Source organism: Sarcophilus harrisii, chromosome 6, assembly GCF_902635505.1.
Source record: "Sarcophilus harrisii chromosome 6, mSarHar1.11, whole genome shotgun sequence".
Lineage (NCBI taxonomy): Eukaryota > Metazoa > Chordata > Mammalia > Dasyuromorphia > Dasyuridae > Sarcophilus > Sarcophilus harrisii.
This window is the reverse complement of record NC_045431.1, coordinates 173,826,256-173,846,079: the sequence shown is the minus strand read 5'-3', so window position 1 is coordinate 173,846,079 and position 19,824 is coordinate 173,826,256. Positions and strand designations below refer to the sequence as shown.

General features: G+C 38.1%; 2 protein-coding genes and 1 non-coding gene across 10 annotated transcripts in view; 2 read left to right on the top strand and 1 right to left on the bottom strand.

Moving 5' to 3' along the window:
* The first annotated feature begins 113 nt into the window (after positions 1–113).
* LOC100918570 (endogenous retroviral envelope protein HEMO) lies at positions 114–12,529 on the top strand. Of its 8 annotated transcripts, none has more exons than XM_012551906.2 (4): positions 114–211; positions 830–868; positions 1,064–1,186; positions 9,989–12,529. In XM_012551906.2, the coding sequence occupies exon 4, from the start codon at positions 10,340–10,342 to the stop codon at positions 11,846–11,848; it is 1,509 nt and encodes a 502-aa protein (XP_012407360.1). In that variant the 5' UTR covers positions 114–211; positions 830–868; positions 1,064–1,186; positions 9,989–10,339; the 3' UTR covers positions 11,849–12,529. The 8 variants fall into 8 exon arrangements, 7 of the variants coding, with proteins under 7 accessions (XP_012407360.1, XP_012407362.1, XP_031798304.1 ...); XM_012551908.3 differs by having other exon boundaries at positions 115–211; positions 1,064–1,083; XM_031942443.1 differs by having other exon boundaries at positions 127–227.
* LOC111721286 lies at positions 616–746 on the top strand. The gene has a single exon (XR_002770564.1). It is a non-coding gene; the product is annotated as a small nucleolar RNA SNORA24 (small nucleolar RNA).
* A 1,056-nt stretch (positions 12,530–13,585) lies between the features above and the next one.
* PRSS12 (serine protease 12) overlaps positions 13,586–19,824 on the bottom strand; it is a 91,999-nt gene continuing 85,760 nt past the window's right edge. Inside the window, exons 12-13 of the mRNA XM_023505642.2 lie at positions 14,840–15,120; positions 13,586–14,446 (exon numbers count right to left, since the gene is read on the bottom strand). Coding sequence (XP_023361410.1) covers positions 14,139–14,446; positions 14,840–15,120 — 589 coding nt within the window. The 3' untranslated portion in view covers positions 13,586–14,138. The remainder of the gene's footprint in view (positions 14,447–14,839; positions 15,121–19,824) is intronic.

Sequence of the window (19,824 nt, the reverse complement as noted above, 5' to 3'; positions counted from 1 at the left end):
CATTCCTCCAAGCTCCGCCCACCAAGGCGCCTTCCAGAATAAACGACAGGAGATTGGCGGAAGACAGACCCGCCCTCCACAGGCCGGAAGTACGTCACCTTAGTTATAAAAGCGTGCGCGAAAGCGTGCTCGGTCTTTCTATGGCGGGAGTAGCTGCTGGCTGTTTTACTGCTGTGGAGGGTGCGGGACTGGCCGCGTCTGGCCGACCTGGGTGAGGGAGCGGCTGGGTACGGGATCCATCCGGGCCGGTTGGGGGGGGGGGGAGTAGGGGTGATTCATTAGCACGCGAGAAAGTGAGGAGGCCATGCACTCTTATCTGCGTTCGCGTGGGGAGGATCTGCGGGGGCGCATGCGCTATGAAGCGATCCTGGTTAGCCTCACGTGGCGGTGCTGGAAAACCCTCAACTTGGGCACTCTAGACCTTGGCAAAGGAAAAACTGAGGCAAGAGGTAGCTTGGAGGTACGCGGCGGGTTTCTCTGTATTTGTTGTGGTTCTTTGTCGTACGAAGGGGTGACAAAAGACCCGAGTGGCGCGGCCCTGCCTAGGGAGAGGCCTGTTGGTGGCCCCCTCGCCCCCGGGCCCCACGAGGAGGAAGTTGGAACCCTCCCAAGAATCTCCATGAATCCTTGGGCCCTGCCAGCTGTGGCAGTCTCCCTTCCTAGCCATGGAAGAGCATTATCTTGCTTATTGGCAAAGCTGTCACCATTTAATTGGTATCAGATTCTGACTTGTGCAAGTAACATGCGGTTTTTAAAAGCTGTGTTCGAAAATTATGGTATGCAATTACAACTAGTGCTTAGCAAACTAATTTTATACTAAAATTCCTAGGTGCCTGGACAAAAAGGGAAATGGAAGTAAAGACACAAAGTAAGTGGTTCTTTAATAGTTTTTGCTGTAAAAAACAGGAGAGACTCAATTTGTCTCAAGCTAGCTTTTTAAGTAAATTCTAGCATGTGTGTCATTATTGAGATCACAAAATTCTGCATTAATAAAGTTTTGAAAAGCTTTTGAAAGTATATTAAGTTTATTCATATTAAGTTTCGTGTTAATCTTTTCCTGCAGGCTTCACGGTATTGGAAGTGGTAAGAATGAAGGGTCCTGTCTTTGATAACTATGGCACCGCTGGCTAGAAGACCTTAACTTTGTTTTGTATCTATCAAGAACATATAAAATTGTATGTTTTAGGTATGTTAATCTGTACATTGTAGAGCATTAAAACAAGGTGCCCTAGATCTGGAAATAGAGCTCCTGCCTTTGTTTAACCATAATTGTTTTCTCTCTGTTACAATGTGCCACTCATTGGCTGTATGCTAAATGCCGAACCCCAGGGGAACACATTTTGCAGCAACTCTTCTGCTAGCTAACTTTGAATAAATGTGACATAGCCTTTTTTCAGCTAGTAACTGACTTTGTCTTTAGAGTCAGCCGATTAGTGCTATTCTCTCTGGGGTATGCCCCAGAATTTGGTGTCAGAATTGGAAAAACTAACTCTTCTGAGATCAAATTCTTAGCCCCTTTCAAACTTCACTTATCAAGCTCTCTCTTGACTTAAAAAGGTGTTACATCTTACCAAAAGCTGTCTCCTGAAGTCACTGTGAAATTGGGTCAGACAAAATTGTTGCTTTTTCTGACAAACTTTGAGACCTGGCTTTTCACATTTGTCTAAGCTAATTGAGAAATCTGTCTCTATCTACCTCTTGAACTAAACCCGAGAAAGCCATTTACAATGGCATTTATTTACTTCTTTCAAACACTTTGCATTTCTGCATTCTGGCTCTGATCTCATTCAAGTAAACTAGAGTTATCAATAATATTAATATTTTAATTGAAAAGTCTAATGGATTTCCCCAATCTTGCTCTCTGTAAAAGTTGACCTTGCTGATCATCCACTAGGATACTCTTCTGGGGTTTTATGGCTGCTTTCTTGGTTTTTCATTTGTCTAATCACTTAGGCCTTTTTCCCCTCCTTCCATAGCCCATCCTAGAGAAGACTGCCATTAGACATAGAATGTGAATGTGTGTGTGTGTGTATATATATAAATCCACACTTCACATTTTTCATAGGTTCTTTTTGTTGATTTTCAATATAATTCTCCAAATTACTCTAGTCCTTCAAAATTACTTTTAGAAAAATACTGTTACTGTGCAAGTACAGCATTCTCTTGGTTCCTGCTCATTTTGCTCTTCATTTCATACACAATTTTCCAGGTTTTTTTCAAAAACGACTCATAATTTCTTACAATAGTATTCGATCACAATCATGGTATTCCCAATTCATAGTCCAATTTCCAGTTCCACTACAAAGAGCTATTTTAGCATTTACATAAAATTCTTTTCCTTTGGAAATAGACCTTCTGTAACTTGGCAAACTGTTAAATACAAAGCAAAATCCAAAGTTTCACTTTAAATTTCTCAAATCAGTAATGATTTTAGAGCATTTCATATGACAGTACTTTGGTTTCTTGGTTGAAAAACTTCATATCCTTTGACCATTTATGAGGTAAGACATTTTTATGAGAAACTCTAAAAAAAATTTTTTTCTTTGACCTTATATTCTGATAAATGATATAAGATAATTGGCTTGTGCCTAATTTATGCTAGATTCTTTCTAGGCTTCTCAATCATTGATTAAATAATGAATTGCCCCAAAAGCTTAAAACTTGCTGCTGTGTATTATATCTACTATTCCATTGTGATACTTTTCACTTTCTTGGTCATTACCAGATAATTAGTGCCTTAGAATGTAGTTTAAAATCTGGCACTAATGAATTTCCTTTTTTTAAAATTAGTTCTTTTAATATTTTTAACATTTTGTTTTTCCAAATGAGTTTTTTCAACATAGTAAAAATTTGTTATTTGGAAATAGCATTGAATAAATCAGTTTAGATAAAAGCTTTAATATTTCTCCAGTTATTTAAATGTGGTAATTTGTATTAAATGTTTTATAATTGTTTATGTAGTATTCTGGGTTTGTTGTGGTAGGTATACTTTCAAGTATGTACAGTTATTTTAAATGGAGTATCTTACTACCTTTTCTTGCAGGGTTTTGTTGGTGGTATAGAAATGCTAATTATTTGGATTTATGTTTATACTAAAGTTATTATTTCCAGTATTTAGTTGAATTGTTAGGATTTTCCAAGTATATCATAGTTTTATTACCTAATTGCCCATTCTGATTCTGTTTATAGCTATTGCTAAAATTTCTAGCACATTGCTGAATAATATTGGTGACAGTGGGCAACTTGTTTCCTGCCTAATCTTACTGGAAATATTTCTAGCTTATCACCATTACAAATCATGCTTCCTGATGATTTTATGGTAGAGTTTCTTACAGTTTTAAGGAAAGATGTTTTTAAAATTATTTAATATTGGAATTGAATACTACTAATTATTTGTAAATCTATGCTCCTGATACCTTTTTTAAGGGAGTACATTTATGACCTGTCCAATTTATATTTTTTTTTCCTAAAATAGGGTTTATTTAAATATTCCCTCCCCCCCAAAAAAAAATCAACCCCTAATTTTATTTACTAATTCAATGGCTTTCTTTCAATTTAACTACTTTGAAGATTTTCAGTTTGGTATTTAACAGGATTTTCATTCTAGTATTTTTAATTTCATACACAATTCAGTGGTCTGTTCTATTTTATTGAGTAAGCATTAGAGATAGAAATTTTCCTCCAATTTTTTCTGCTTCCATGTTGACTTACTGAATATAATTTCATTTCATTGTGATCTAGAAAAGATATTTCATTTCATTGTGATCTAGAAACCATTTTTCTGACATTTTTAAGGTCCTAAGATTATAGTTTTTATAAAGGTGTACCATGTGTTGCTATGGTGTATTCCTTTTTATTTTCATTTCTTAGTAGCTTATATAAAATTGTTCACCTTAATTATTTTTTGGTTAGATTTATCTAATTCTGAGATGAAGGTTGAAATTCTCTACTTATATTTCCATCTGTAATTTGTTTAACTTTTAAATGTAGATGATATAATATTTGGTATAGAGTATTGACATTGGTTCATTGTGGTTCTTTATCATAATATAGTTTCCTTGTATATTTTGTTTAAATTAAATCTACTTGTAGTTTTTGCTTTGAAATCATTGCTAGCCCGACTTTTTTTTAACATCAACTGAAACAATAAATTCTATCTAGTCCTTTATTTTAACTCTGTGTATCTCATTTTTAAGTGTGTTCCTTGTAAAAAATGTATTGTCAAAATTTGGGTTTTTTTTTAATTCATTCTGCCAGCTGATTTCATTTTATGGGGAATTCATTCTACTCACATTCACATTCAAAGTTATAATCACCAGTTGAGTATTTCTCTATTATCTTTCTCACCTTTTTACACTATCACTTCTCACAAGTCTTAATTTATTTCTATCTCTAATTGATAGTTATATCTTTTACTTTTTCTGCCTACCTGAGTCCTTTATCCTCCTACTTCATCTACACTCTTATAAAAATTCATCCCTTATTCCTAAACCTTTGCCCTCTTTATAAATTTGAAAATTTCATATTTTCTGTTCTCTTTCATTCACCCAATTTTGATAGAATAAGGTACTAGAGTTAGCTCTATACCTACCTTCCTCTGTAGCAGTTCTTTTGTATTACATCCCTAGCCAGTTTTATTTATTTTTTTTTTTCAATTTCATCATAGTGGACCCTAAGCCTTCTATGTATGCCGGTTCAAACTAACAAAGTAATTGGTTTCTGTTCTTGTCACATTAATGTGTCATTAAATATCTGTCCTATTTCCCCCATTCAGGATTATACTTGGCTTTGCTGAGTAAGTTATTTTTGGTTGCAAATCTCATCTCCTTTGCTCTTAGAAGTAGAATGTTCCAAGTCTTTTAGCCTTTGAATATAGAAGCTGCTAGCGATATTTCTGTGAATTTTTTTGAAATGGTTATAGGTACTTTTTTTTTTCTAGTTTTACCTTCTAGTTCAGGGCAGTTTTCCTTAATTCTTTGTAATGTAACTAGTCTTTAATAACTTTCTGGTAATCCTGCAATTTTTGTCTCTTTGATTTGTTCTCCAGAGATATTTTACATTCACTTGATATGGGGGTGGGGTCTTTTTTTTGTTTTTATCGCTTTCTGTTGATTCTAGTTTTCAAGGAGTTAACTTTCTCAAATTTTCTTGAACTGTATTTTTTCTTCTATTTATTTTTCTTTTTCTATTTTTTCTCTCGATCTTTTTAGCTCTTGCAAGAAATGCTTTTGGGTTTGTGACCATTTGACATTTTTCTTTAAAAAATTAACTTTCATCCAGATCTTGTCCATCCCCATATTACATATGTATGATTGGCTTCTTTCTCCTTTGCTTTATTTTTATAGCAGTCAGGTTCTAATAGTTGTGGGGGTAGTCCCTCAAACTTTGGGTGGATTTTTGTGTTTTCTGAGTTTTGTCAAAAGGCCCAACCTTGGCTCAGCCATGTTAGTGAAGGCTTGGCTTTTGTGGTTCTTAAAGCTATGAATTCTATCACTCCTCTGTCCTGGAACTAAAACCAGGGATTTCAGTCTTATGCAAATGCCTACAGCCACAGGGTCCCTACCTCTGCATGGGCTCACAGGTCCTTGATCTTTTCCTACAGATATAGGCATTGGGTCTGACCTTCATTCTTTCCTTGCTTGGCTCATTTCATCTTTGTGGAAAGGATTTTAGAGTGCTGTATTTCTAGTCTCTTTTTTATTCCCTATTATCTCACTTGATTTCATCACTTCCCATGTTTTCACTTCTCTTGGCATAGATGAGTCTCAACATTTATTTATTAAACCCTAATTTTAGATTTCAAGCTTAAAATGACTAGAACAGAATCATTTTCCTTCCCCAAAATGTCATCGTCTGAATTTCGTTATTGTTGAAGGTGGCGTAGTAATCACACAGGCTCGTGACATTCTATGGTACTGATGCCAAAGGGAACTGAGTGTTTTTATGTACTTTCTTAGCTCATAGCTGTCACCCTAGTGCAGGTCCTCATCACATCTTAGCTGTACAAACTCTGGCATCATTTAATCTCTCAAGTTGCAGTAGTTCCCTATCAACTTTGAAATCTTGTTTGGCTCTTAATCTGGCCATTTCTAGTCATTCTACTTTGTATATTCCTGTTTTACTTGGCATTTTTTCTTATAATTGCTCTTGGATTTGCAAAAATTTCCTAGGCAGACACACCCACCACCTGGAATATTTTCCCTTCACATCTGCTTCCCTGTCTACCTAATAAAACTGAAATCTTAAACCTTCAAGAAGCCTTTCTTAGACTCCAGTATCCCTTCATTTACTCCATGCTTTGTTTACATGTTTCACCATTGGAATGTGAACTTTTTAAGGGCAGAGAATTTCTTTATATTCTCCAACACTTAAATACAGTGCTTAATAAGTGTTTGACTTCACTTGGCTTTATTCTGTTGACTTCTGGATGTGAATATCTGGAGTACTGCCAGTTAATGGTGACAGAATGACCAGGTGCCTGGTAAGATTTTGTCAGGATAGATTCAACAGAAATCATTTTAGTTTTCCCTAGAAAAACAGCCCCTTTAGATAGGTGTCTTTGTTCTTAACATGTTAAACTGGGAGAATGGAGGGGTGATGGGAAGAGAAAGAGGTGCTTTGCAATTGGAATTGCTTATTGGGGATTCCATTGGCACAAATGATTAAAATAGACAATTGGCTAGTAGGACTCCTGGCCAGACACTCATGGAATGTGTATGTATACCAAAAATGATTTCGATGACCTACTTTTTGAAGATCAACTCGAGACAAATGAATTATGGGGTATTTTGGAGAGGCTACATTCTAGGCATGAATTGGATAGAATATTACTAATGAACAGAAGGATTTCCTAACAAGTCAAATACATTTATAGCAAAAATTAGTAAGTTGCAGAGACATCCATCCCATGAAACACCTTTAAAACCTTTACAGGAAACCCTTACCCTCTACCCTTTTCCCTACAGAAGACTTTGGTTTTCTCTGCCACTCCCACTTCATTTTCTCATGCCCTTTTCTGTAACCTAGAAAGCTGAGGCAAATATGAATAAAGGTTAAAGGGAATCCAAGTAATGTGCATGAAGAATCATTTTTGGAGAAAAAAGTTTCTAAGAAAAGGTTATCTAGTAAAACTATTCAATCTACTGTGTTAATGTTACATAGCACTGGTATGTCTGTTGCCCCAGACAGTAACAGTATAAAAATCTGGTTCAATCAGTAACAGTCCATAATCCATAATTTAGACTAGTCTGCTTTACATCAGATAACAGACCCATTGTTCCTTATTTCCTGACTGAAGAAAGATAGGTGGCTAGAATAACAACTTGGCTAAATGCAGAGATCAAAGAACAATGACATCACAGTGATGTCTTGAATATCATCAGTGAGACATTGACGGCTTCACTGTCTAAAATCATGGAAATTTGGTGGAAAAGTCAGGACAAACTATGTACATCTTGGTTGAACATCTGTTCCCAAACACCAACTACCATGAAATTTGTGATTGATAAGAGGATCACACATGAAGGTAAATGGGACAAACTGCAGTCTTATGGAAATGTTCAAGAAGCTGAGGGGAAAAAGCACTTGAAAGAAAAATGGTGGGTGCAATGGGTAGAGCACTGGGGCTGGAGGCAGACCTGAATTTGATTCCAGACAATACTGTGTCCCCAATCTTTATCAAAATCTGTTGAAGTTAGAGCATGATTGCTATGAGGATCAAAAGAAGAATTGGGCATGATAATAACTTGAAGATTAAAAAAATCATTGGGAGTCATAACCAATGAGGCTCTCTAATTCAGTTTTCTTCACAAGTCCCATAATGTCTTTTTAGACTTTTGGTGAGGACTCCACCCATCCCACCATTTAACCTAAAACTGAGGACTAGGAACAATTTCTTAAGTTTTCTTAACCTATTTTGAAGAATCATAAATAGCACTCAACACATCACCTTAAAGTAATCTCTGGAATTTCGTGATTTGTGATTTCAAAATTATCCACTATAGGCCTGGAACACCTTAGTAGCCCATGTTTCCCCTCAGCATCATCTGTAACCCTTTTCCCGAGATAAGTTGCCAGTTAATCAAATTACACTATCTAAAAGCATTACTGAAGTCCCTTTTCTCCCAGATCCTCAAGCTAGTGAGGCAGAATTTGTACCAAGTCATTTCACTACCATTGCCCTCCACTTTTACTTTTCTTACATTGCCCAGAGATGGCATTCCCATGAACCTGCTTTCCCAAACAAAAGGCTTAAAACAAGCTATACCCATGTTTAGTACTGGGAATCTACAATAAAAGGTATTCTATTGATTATATCTACCAATATATCGCATTGAAGCCCCATTTCGTGTAAGAGATTATCTACTTGGCGTAGCAAATTGGGCATTAAGGGAAATTCCCAGCATTGGCATTGTAAAGCTACTTGCTCCATTGTCCAAGAGCTTATGTCATATTTGAGGGACAAGGTATGATCACAATTCAAATCCTTCACTAATGCCAAAAAGTAGGGTGGCATTAGGCCCTTCTATGCCGACCCTTTGGTCCCAATATGTAGTTCTTTTGCTACTTTTCACAAAACCAAATGTTAGCCCAAACTGTAGTTTCCCTCTTAATAAGAAAAGTCACAAATCAGACATCCTAATCATTAGTGTTTGCTCTGTTAACACCTATCTGGAGACAGATCCCGTCTTTGGTCAGGCATTTAAAAGCATCTCGTTTCCAAAAAATCTAGTTACAAAGCTATATATCTTTGCTAATTGGGATTCGATCCTTTTCTGTGATCTGTCCTGCAAGTGTAGTTTCCTTATTGCCCTGGCTGTATCCTATATGTGATTACTTAGTTTTCAAGATGGGACTGCCAAAGTGGCAGAACCTATTTCCCTAATGCATGTCTGTCACCTTGCAAGTCTGATGTTTCTGTTCACCTTTGCAACAATAGACAAGATCTGGAAGGACTAGATTCCTTATTTTTGCTGTTACCTACACATCCTTGTGCCATCTAGTAGCCTGAGGCCATCCATCTACCCATAGCATTTGTGAGCTCTGTCCCACCAACACCACCACGTTGCACCAGGAAATTCCAGGATAGATGGTTGTCAATGGTACTACTGATATGAGCATTCCCTTGCTTTTCATCCTCACTGCTATGTTTCTTTGTCTTTGAGGGACCATATCTCTGCCCAACAACCCACCCCTGATTCAAAACATGAGAATTGGAAATCCATGGTTGGCCTCCTATCCACATAGTCTAAATAAGCTTTCTGCCACTCAATGCTCCCTTCTCTGTTGAAGTGTATTTGTGTCACATTTCATGGGAGTATGTGAAAAGGGAGAAGAGTGATGAATATAATAGGAATGATTTGGTCATAAGAATCATTTTTCTGTTTTTCATTACAAAACAATGGGCAAGTGAAAATCCACCTTGAGCCAAGGGAAAGGATTGGTGAAAACCGCCTGAACAAAAACACCCTTAAAAGAACTCCAGATCAGTTTCATTTAACACTTCTGCCATCCTTAGTACTTGTGTATTTCCTAGTAATTGTTTTCATATTTAGTAGGTGATAGAATGTTATCTTATTAGGGTTGATTCTCTTTACATTAGCAAAGAAATGGATCTCTTAATTTGTTGATTTGGGATTCACTGAGGAACTTACTTCACCTCCAATCTTAATCACAAGATAGCTAAAGTCCTTGTATTCCCAACTCACCCATAGCATCCCTAATTTTCTAGACTGGTAGACTAAAAGGACTTGGATATTAAATGAGTACTATGAAAAGTCTGTAATGATTCTGAAATGGCTTGAAGCTTAAAATGCGTGGCTTTTTTGAGGTTGTGAAATACCCAATGTAGAGAACATGCTTTGTTACCTTATGAGATAATATTTAGAAAGTCCATGCTAACTGGCCTACAGTTGGGGTATGAATTGAGAGAGTAATTTGAAGAAGCCACTGAATACAATCTAACCAGAATTCTTTCTTGTTTGTGCAGAAAAGCCTAGGATGCCTGGATGACGCCTAAAACACAACTTTGTCCCAGTATCTGACCCAGAGATCAAGTCCATGTCAAAATTCACCTTTGGAAGTCCTCTGTAGGTCTGGTGGGAAAGGTCCTTATCAAGTTTTGACAAGTCACACTTCAATAATAGCCAAAGGAAAGGCTATATATAGATACATGTGAGCCAAGGCCAAAGCTTTCTTTTTTTGGATGCATTGTCAGTAGAAATTGGATCATATGGAATCCCTCCCTTCAAAGCTGGGATGTTGTATGCTTTATTTTCTTAACTATTAATTCTAATTAACATTTATTGTGGTCCTGTGACTAAACTGTAGACTAATGTAAATGTCATCTATGCCCATAATGAAACAAGAGATGATGACCATACTCCCCGTTGTCATCGCAGTGCTCCTACGATTTGGCCTGGCAGGTCATGCCCTTCCACAGCATCCATTTATCACATCTATACAAAGGGCCGTTACTGCAGCAAATTTAACAGATTGTTGGGTCTGTTATAAAGTGGGTAACATGGAAAGTGAGGTTTCCCTAATCCCCATACCAGCTCCAATTTCCCACTGGATCAATGAATCCATATATGGAGTATACTATTCTTCCTCCTATTCTAAATATCAATATCTGTGGAAATATACAGGCCGGCCCCTCTCCCCTGAATACGGAAAAGGACTGAAATACAAAGTACATGTAAGCCGCTCCTTTTATACTTACCAAGTTGCAGGACGTCCACAGTACCGAATACAACACCGAGGTCAGTATCCATTGTGTATCCAAAATGACAATGGAACTGTATACTTGGGCGATGTTCCAGAAGAGAGATGTGCCCAGACCCTGTGGTTTGACACTGATGATGGCACATGGGAAGTGGACCCTGGATCAAATAGTGGAAGAAATCTAAAATGTGGGAAGACCTCACCAATGACATTCTGGGGAAAAGAGAGCTACTCCAATTTCACCATCCTCCCCCTCAATTATACCTCTGTCAGCTGGGAAAGTGAAACAAAGAACTATCATAATGACACTTTATATGTTCTTGCTGAAGGGGGAGAGATTGTCCAGACAAGCTTTAATATGTCAAGTTGCCCTGGTGAAGGATCTTTTGTCAATTTCACACTTTTATACCAGATATTTGAGTCCATATTTTGTGCCTATAATGACACCTCTTGGCATCATTTGACCCGTTTGTGGAAGAATTTTGAGAAGCGATGCCCTTGGTACTTTGAAACAGGTACTTTGATGATACACGGGAAAGAACAGTGGTCACCCAATTCCACTTGGGCTCAGTATTCTGGTAATAGACTCACTTTATCCCTTGCACACACGCCAGGGCTTTATTTCATATGTGGTGATTATGCTTATAAGGCTTTACCTCCAGGGTGGGGAGGAACATGCACCATAGCCTATCTAGTCCCTGATCTGCAGATACATAAAACTTTGACCTCTACATCTATCTCCAACTCCGGGAGCTTCATTAATCGATTTCACAAACGTACCACTAATCCATTGGCTGAGAAACCCTCAGGATTCCATGCTTTTGCCCGAGCTTTGTTTCCATGGCTTGGGATTTTGGAAATTGAGAAGGCAATAGTGAATATGTCTGCGGCTGTGGAAGAAGGTTTTAGTGCCACTCTAGATGCTATTTCCAACCTCCGCCTAGAGGTAGACCCCCTTTCTCAGGTGGTGGTTCAGAGCCGAATGGCATTAGATATGAAACGAGCGCAACAAGGAGGAGTTTGTGCATTTATCAACACCATGTGTTGTTTCTATGTCGATAAAAAGAATCAGATAAGTCAGAATGTTACCAAGTTGAAAAACTTAATGAACACTGACCCTGAGTAGCTCTGACTTGGCAAGACTCCAAAGGAACTTGGGGGAAATGGTGCTGGATACAAATGAGTGCCATACCTTCCAGGGAGAGCCCTAGGGAGTGCCTTAATGTGGATAGCCTTAGAATAAACTCAGATTGGTTTCTGTTTCTTGGAGTATGCTGCCTATTGGCTGTCATCTCTGCTATGGTGCTGAACCCTATATGTGCTATAGCACAAGGGCTATTTAAAAAAAATAAAAAACAACCCTTGTTTGAAGAGTCATTTTCTAGACAGTCGTTCCCCTACTTAGCTTTGAATAAACTTAACTTTTTCAGCTGGTCCCTGAAGTCTGTGGACCCAGCTGGGAGATGAGATTCTCCCTGAACTCTTCTGGACTTTAGGTTGAAAGATTTCTCAATATCCTTATTAGACTGTAAGCTTCATGAAAGGGATGCCATATACATTTTGTAGCTTCCACAGCATTCAGCAGGGCACTCTAGTGCCTGCTTAACAAGTACTGTACTGTATTGTTCAATTGTGGATTTTTTCCTAATGATTGTCAGTGAATAATGTAAAGGGACATACATTTTGACTTAAATACTTCTGAAACTTGTAACGATTTTATAAGTAAAAAGTTGTTTTCAAAATGAAATATTTTCACTCTTAATCAAAAGATCAGTTTTAGAGCAATAAAGGACATAGAAGTTGTCTAGTCCAAGTCTGCCCTCCCTTCTCTCTCTTCGCCTACGTCCCCAAATTTTTAGAGAAGAGACTGTTGAAATTGCCCATAAGGAGTGAACCCAATAGAACCTGAACAAGAACACAGGTCCTCTGACTCCAAATTCAATTATTCCCCTAATTACTTTGTGTCCTATTTATATATATATAAACTAATGAGGAGCTTTCCACACTATATCTCAGGTGGTCAAAGGTCAGGGAAATTTTTAGTCAAAATAGAGTAAATTATCCTTCTACATGGTGAAAAGTGCTACCCCCAAATATTTCTGATACAGAATTTAATATGTAATATTTTAGAACGAATGACACCAACAACAGTATATTCTTTTGGAGCCCCTTAGTCACAACCCTTTGATCATCAGGTTTCACAGGACACTTAGGAATGTTGCACTAAGGAAAAATTCTCTTACCTAGTGAGATATTGTAAGAACCAAATTCAAGTCAACATTACAAATACTTCAGATATAAGGACAGGGAATTGCACTGTGGCTCTCACTGTGATTTTGAACAGCTCCCTTCTGGGGATGGGCTGGCTGGAAGCTTAAATGCATTTTCTCTGAGGAATTGCCATGACTTGACAAATGGTTTAATGGACACATTTACAAGAATCTTCAGGAAGAAATGTGGAATAGAGTTGAACAGCAGGTTTTGAGGCCAAGATCCTCTTTCCTCATAGTTTTGCAGGTGTGAATGTGAGCTTACACAGATCTGCTTTCCATCATTTTCCCCCTCTCCATGTATTAGTGGGAAAATATAGAGTGATCTTGAATACTAGGGATGTTGATCTTTGACTTCATTGCTTTAAGGAAATCTCAAGTTAGGAAATGATTTCTACCAATATGTATAGGTTGGCAACTTATTGGGAATTTTCCAAGAATACTAACAAAAGAAGGGGCTTGCCTTAGGATCTGACAGCCAGGATGTGTCAGAAGATGGGCTTGAAAATGCCTACTCCTGCTTTCAGGTTTAGTTGTCTTTTCTGCCATGCCATATTTGGGAATAGTAAGGAAAAAGTAAATTGTTTACTCTATTCAAGCAGAATACTTTTATGTACTTTGAATCAAAGTCACATTGACACTTAAGAATTGGTGATTTTTAAATATAAAAAGCCACTCCAAAATCTAAATTTTGAATTATACAGAAATAAGGCCTGAACTGTCATATCTTGTTCATCTTGAGGAAAATGCTCTCGAATAAAATGAAATCATAAGTAAGGCTCAGATTATCAAATGGCAAAGTAGAGAATTTACTCTACCAAGGTGAGACAAATTGGAAAACTCATGCCAGTTTAGTCAGTGCTGAAATGAAGGCATTCCTGAAATTGCCAACATCCCCAACACTGTCAGTGACTTGTAAAATTTGTCTCAATTTGATGTGATTTCACCTTTTTTTGTGCATAAGAAACCTCAAACAAAAGTAATGCATATATAGCCTACATTCAATTGTTAAAAATTAAAATCATAACACCAAGCAGAAAAGTGTGCATGGAGTGGCCACAGGTTTAAACTGTGGACTGGCTGTTCAGTTCAAATGCCACAGAAGTCCAGTGTTCTTTTCTCTTGAAGGTCTCAGTGCTGAACTCTTCAAAGTTTAGTGACACTTTTTATCCAGGGTACAAAGGCTGAGACTTTGGTATAAACACCTGGAGAATCTTTAACACCACAGCCATAACCCCAGGAAGTAACTCCATATACAGCCCAGCTTTCTCCAGGCCGTTGGCACATCAGGGGGCCACCACTGTCTCCCTGGCAGCTGTCCACATGGTTCTGCTCCTGCAGACTTCCAGCACATAGCATCCTCCCTGTGAACCGACTCTGGTAACGCTCTTCACAAAACCTCTTGGGAAGTAAGGGGATGGCTGCTTGCTGCAGGGTCCTCGAATAAGCTTGTCCTGTCCAGACAGACCAAACAGCAAGTTGAGTAAATATCTGTGCTACAAAGAGCAATGCTCCAAAACTATGTGCCCATTAGACACTTCTTACCCTCTTTAGACTATTAGGATAACATATTCCTGCCCATCTTTGTGATGGGCAGTGCCAAAGGACAATGAGATGCTATAAATTCGCGCTGGCCAGTTTGTTCCACAAGAGAAGCCATACAGAAATTATCTGTACCAGACTGTGCATAAAAAGGAAACAATCAAATAAGTGAGAAGTCCTCTCCCAAATTCTTGTATATCACCTGAGAACCTCTGCCACACTGCTACACTGACGTTCCTCAGCCTAAGAAGTAGCCAGGAGCCTTCCAGAATGGTCCTGCACCCTTTGTATAAACCCACCCTTACCTGTGTCTCCCCATCCAGTGATATAACAATTAGGAGCAGTCTTCTGTGGCCTTTCTCTTCGGAGGGGCAGGCAGGCAGGCAGAACATGGCTGTTGAACGTGGCACATTGTTCCTCTGGTCCCTGCAGCCTCACCAAGGCAATGTCATAGTCACTGCTGTCCGGCCTGTATAGCCGGTGAATCACAATCTGCTGGACCCCAAGCTCTTCTTCAAACTCCTCTGGCACCAGAGTGTGATAATCCCCAACTCTAACAATGTAGTTCCGAGTGTTGTTACCATACCTGAAAGACAGGGAAGAAAGACTAATCAAGCAATTAGTCTGTGAAGTTGGGGGTCTGACTTCTAGGAGCTTTCATTCTAGTGGGAAAACAACATGCATACTAACTGGCCAATCAAAATACAAATATAGACTAGATACCAATTCACATGAGGTCACATGCATTCAAATTCACACAATTTGAAGTCATGGTTTTGTAAAATATGGTCATTAGTTCTGGCTCAATGGGAATATACAGTGAGAATTTAAATTATATTCTCTTCCTTTTCTTCTGTAATGCTTCCCATTCAGCTCAGATTTAGGCCATTCAGCTCAGATTTAGGCACAAACTAAGGGCTACGGTAGAAGTTCATCCAGCCTGGAGTAGTGGATTGAGTTTTAGACTTGAGCCAGAAATCCAATCTTCGATTCTTACTAGTTGTCTTATCCTAGGCAAGTCAATTTATTTCTCTCGTCTTCAATTTCCTCTTTTGTAAAATGAGGGAGTAGGATTTGATGATTTATAAGCCCCCTTTGTTGTTGTTTAGTCCTGTCTGAGTCTTCCTAACCCTAATGGGTGTTTTCTTAGCAGAGATCCTGGAGTGATTTGTCATTTCCTTCTCCAGCTCATTTTATAATTGAGGAAATTGAGGTCCACAGGATTAAGTGACTTGCCCAGGTTCACCCCAGCTAATACATATCTGAGCCTAATTTGAACTGAGGAAGAAGAGTCTTCCTGATTCCAAGCCTAACTCTGTCTTCTGTGCCAGCTATGTTTCATGATTCCCTCACAACAAATGTTCAATTTAAGTACTTCAGAGCTTACGCTAGAATTCTAGCTTTTCAGAACTGATGTTCCTTGAAGGCTGTCCCTACAATTCCTGGCATACCACTAAATACAAAGGAAAAGATGCCAAACCAAGCCTTTCTGTAGGCATCAACACACAAACTATGTCCAGGTAGTCACGGCAAAGAAATAGGTTACAATGAGCTAAAAAGCAATAGGAGCATTGGGACGTTTTAGAGAGCTGGCCTTGGGTTGGGAAGATCCCAAGCCAGGCTGGCTGTGCATCCTCAGTTTCCATTCCCTTCCGAGTTCAGCCGCCAGTCTGCATTGGCAGAGGCAATTTTGTGAACCAAGTTCCTCATGACAACAAAATCACAGGCTCAGCACAGGCTCAGCACAACAAATACTGTGAGGAAGTGAGACAAAAAAGTTACTAAGTAAGTAAATATGCTGCTGAATTAAACACTTACTTTAGGTTAAAAAGAAGAAAAACAAAACCTTTCCAGGATGCACATTGCCTATGTTGAGTTTAAACTTAATATGCAAGCAATTAAATCTTATAACATCTGGGGAGAATTTTGTCCACAATCTACCAGAAGGGAAAAAAATAAAACAAAAAAATTTCTTATAAGTAGGTAGTGGGATGTGGGATCATGTCATAACATAAGCAAGATGACAAAATAGTTTTTTTTTCTTTTATGCAAAGTAATCATGGAATTTTCTATGACAAGAAAACACAGCAAAAAAAAAACACCTAATCGAATATATATTGTATAAAAAATTGTGATTTTCATAATAATTGATCTGATATGTGTAATGAATATACTAATAATCTAGATTTTTCAGAATTACCATTTTCCAAAAGATTGACTTGGGAGCCAGAGTCTCACAATGCAACTTGAAATGATCAATCAGTTCTTGACAGTGCTCTCCTGTGTATGTTAAGTGAAGTGAATCAAAGATCCTGTCTCATCACAGAACTGTAGTCCTGTCCCTCACCAAGTAACAACTTTGGGATTTGAAACAATCTTTTAAGAACAGTTCCCACAGGACTGGAGAACTCCCATATTGTCCTGCACTAGTGGGCTTGTCCTGGGAAACCACTCAGGCTCTGAAAATGATTCTATTGTAATCTACATCCTCCCTTCATTCCCACTCTCTTCAATCAACAGGCAAGGTCTCCTTCCCAGGAGAGCTTCCAGTTTGCAAACTGCATCCCTCTCAAAATGATTAATTATTTGATTTAATTTGAATTAATTACTTGATCTCTAAAAACTTGTCTCTAGGCCTGCTTTGTACAGCTCAAGCAATTTCCAGTTCAGAGACCAATACAGTAAAATTATGTTAACTGCTTCAAAGTTGGCAAAGCAGCTTATAAGTATTCTCTCATGTTATCATTAAAACAACACTGCAAGATAAATATTGTTATCCTCCTGTTACAGATGAGGAAATTAAGGTGGAAAGAGATAAAGTGATTTGTCCAGGTTCACAGCTACTAAGTGCCTAAGGCCAGTCAGATTTGAAATCTGGGTTTCCTGACTTCTCCAGTCCCAGCACTATATCCACTGTACCTGGGCTGCTATAGTGATACTCTTATCTGATTCCTTCTTCTACATCCATGTCCATCCCCAAGGTTTTCTCTGGAGCCTTCTTCCCATTTTACTCTACTATCTCACCAATCTCACGGAATTTTTAGGAGTTCACTTATCATCTTCATTTGGGAGATATTTATATCCATTTCAACTGTTACTTGAGCTACTATTATGCATCTTTCAATGCCTTTTGGACTGTGATCCGGATGTCCCATGAGCATCTCATCTCATTCAAAATAGAGATCATTATATTTCTTTCTTTTTTTTTTTAATCAATCGGCAAGCATTTATTTCTTTGGTTCTTTGTTTTGTTTTAATAGCTTTTTTTTTGACTGAGGCAATTGGGATTAAGTGACTTGCCTAGAGTCATACAGCTAGGAAGTGTTAAGTGTCTGAGGTCAGATTTGATCTCAGATCTTCCTGACTTCAGGGCTGGTGCTCTATCCACTGCGCCACTTAGCTGCCCCTAGCATTTTATTTTTCAAAATACATGCAGATAATTTTCAACATTCACCTCTGCAAAACCTGTGTTCCAAATTTTTCTCCCTCTCTCCCTCCTTCCCCAAGACAGCAAGCAATCCAATCTAGGTTAAACATATGCAATTCTTCTAGATTTCGGTAATCATCATATTGCACAAGAAAAATCAGATCAAAAGGGGAAAAAACTATGAAGCTCATTATATTTTTTCTCAAACCATCTTCCCTTCCAAAATTCCTCTGTTATTATCAAGGGAGCCACCATCCTCCCAGGCACCCAGGCTCACAAGCTTCACAGTTCTTCCCCTTCATTATTCCTGTATAGCCTGTCCAGTACCAAATCATATCATTTCTACCTCAACAATACATTTTGTTTGTGTTGTCATCTTTCCATTCGCATGGCCACAACCCTCGTTCAGACCCATATCACCTCTTGCCTGGACCCCTGAATTAATCTTCTGACTCATCTCTGCACCTCAAATGCAGCCCCACTCTAATCCATCTTCCATTCAGCTGTCAAGGTGATTTTCCTAAAGTGCCAGTCAGACCACATCACCTTCCCTTATTCACTGAATTCTAAAGGTTTCCTATTACCTCCATGATCAAATATATACTTCTTTGACATTTGAGACTCTTCCTAACATGGACCCTTCTTATCTTTCTCTCTTTATTCCCTTTGTATGTGCTTGAAAAAAGCGACTATTTCACTTTTATATTAATAGCCAGTTACTGAATTAGGGCTATGATTTTCCCTCTTTTGTACTTCCTCAATTCAGGAATCAGTCCCTGTAAATTATTCAGGTAGTATTTGAAGTACAAAGCTGATAAGGAAAGGGAAAAGAAATTTTGGTTTAGATAAAACTGATGGATTTTGGCCCATTGTGTTTTTACTTATGTCTGAGTAAAAGTGGATTGTCCCTTTGGTCTAGATTACCCTAGATGAAGTGATATGGGTATAGATAAATCTCTGTGACCAAGACTGAGTGATCAGAGTCAGGTCCCCCAGACTCTTGTTAGAATAAGTTCTCATCAATTCTCATTATAACATTTGTTCTTATTGTTAATCAATCAGTGTTAATTGCCACTCGCTTCCAAGGGCAGATGATAATTTGAATAGGTTCCATGTAGGGTCATTCCATTGACCTCTTTTATCATTTACTAGCATGACTAATAAAGTGATTAATTACAATTAATTGTAATTGACTCTTAAACTTTTTATACATAACATACTCTAGAATGCAGTTCTGGCCATCTTCCTCTTCCTCACATACAACATACTATCTCCCTTTACAGACCCTTTGTACTGGCTGTCCCTTCTTTGTGAATGCTCTGCCTCTTTACCTCTTCCTGGCTTCTTTCAAGATTCAGCTCACATCCTACCTTCTGCAGAAGATCTTTCCCAGAATACCCCCATCCTGTTAATACCTTCTCTTTTTTATTACCTTCATAATCTATCTCTCTCTTCTCTTCTCTTCTCTTCTCTCTCTCTCTCTCTCTCTCTCTCTCGCACATTTTTTGTTGTTAAGCCATTTCAGTTGTATCTTTGTGACACTATTGGTGTTTTCTTGGCAAAAACATTAGAGTGGCTTGTCATTTCCTTCTCCAGCCCATTTTACAAATGGAAACTGATAAAAACAGGGTTAAATGATTAGTGTAGGGTCACAGCTAATAAGTATCTGAAGCTGGAAAAGATCTCAGGTCTTCCTGACTCTAGACCTAGAACTCTATCCATTGTGTCATACAACTGCCTGGCACATAGTAAGCACTTAATAAATGCTCATTGACTGTTTGTTGATTATATTCCAGTATGAACAAATGCATGAATAAATAAAAAAAACAATTTTAATAACTAGAATTGTCCCTCACTGCCCCT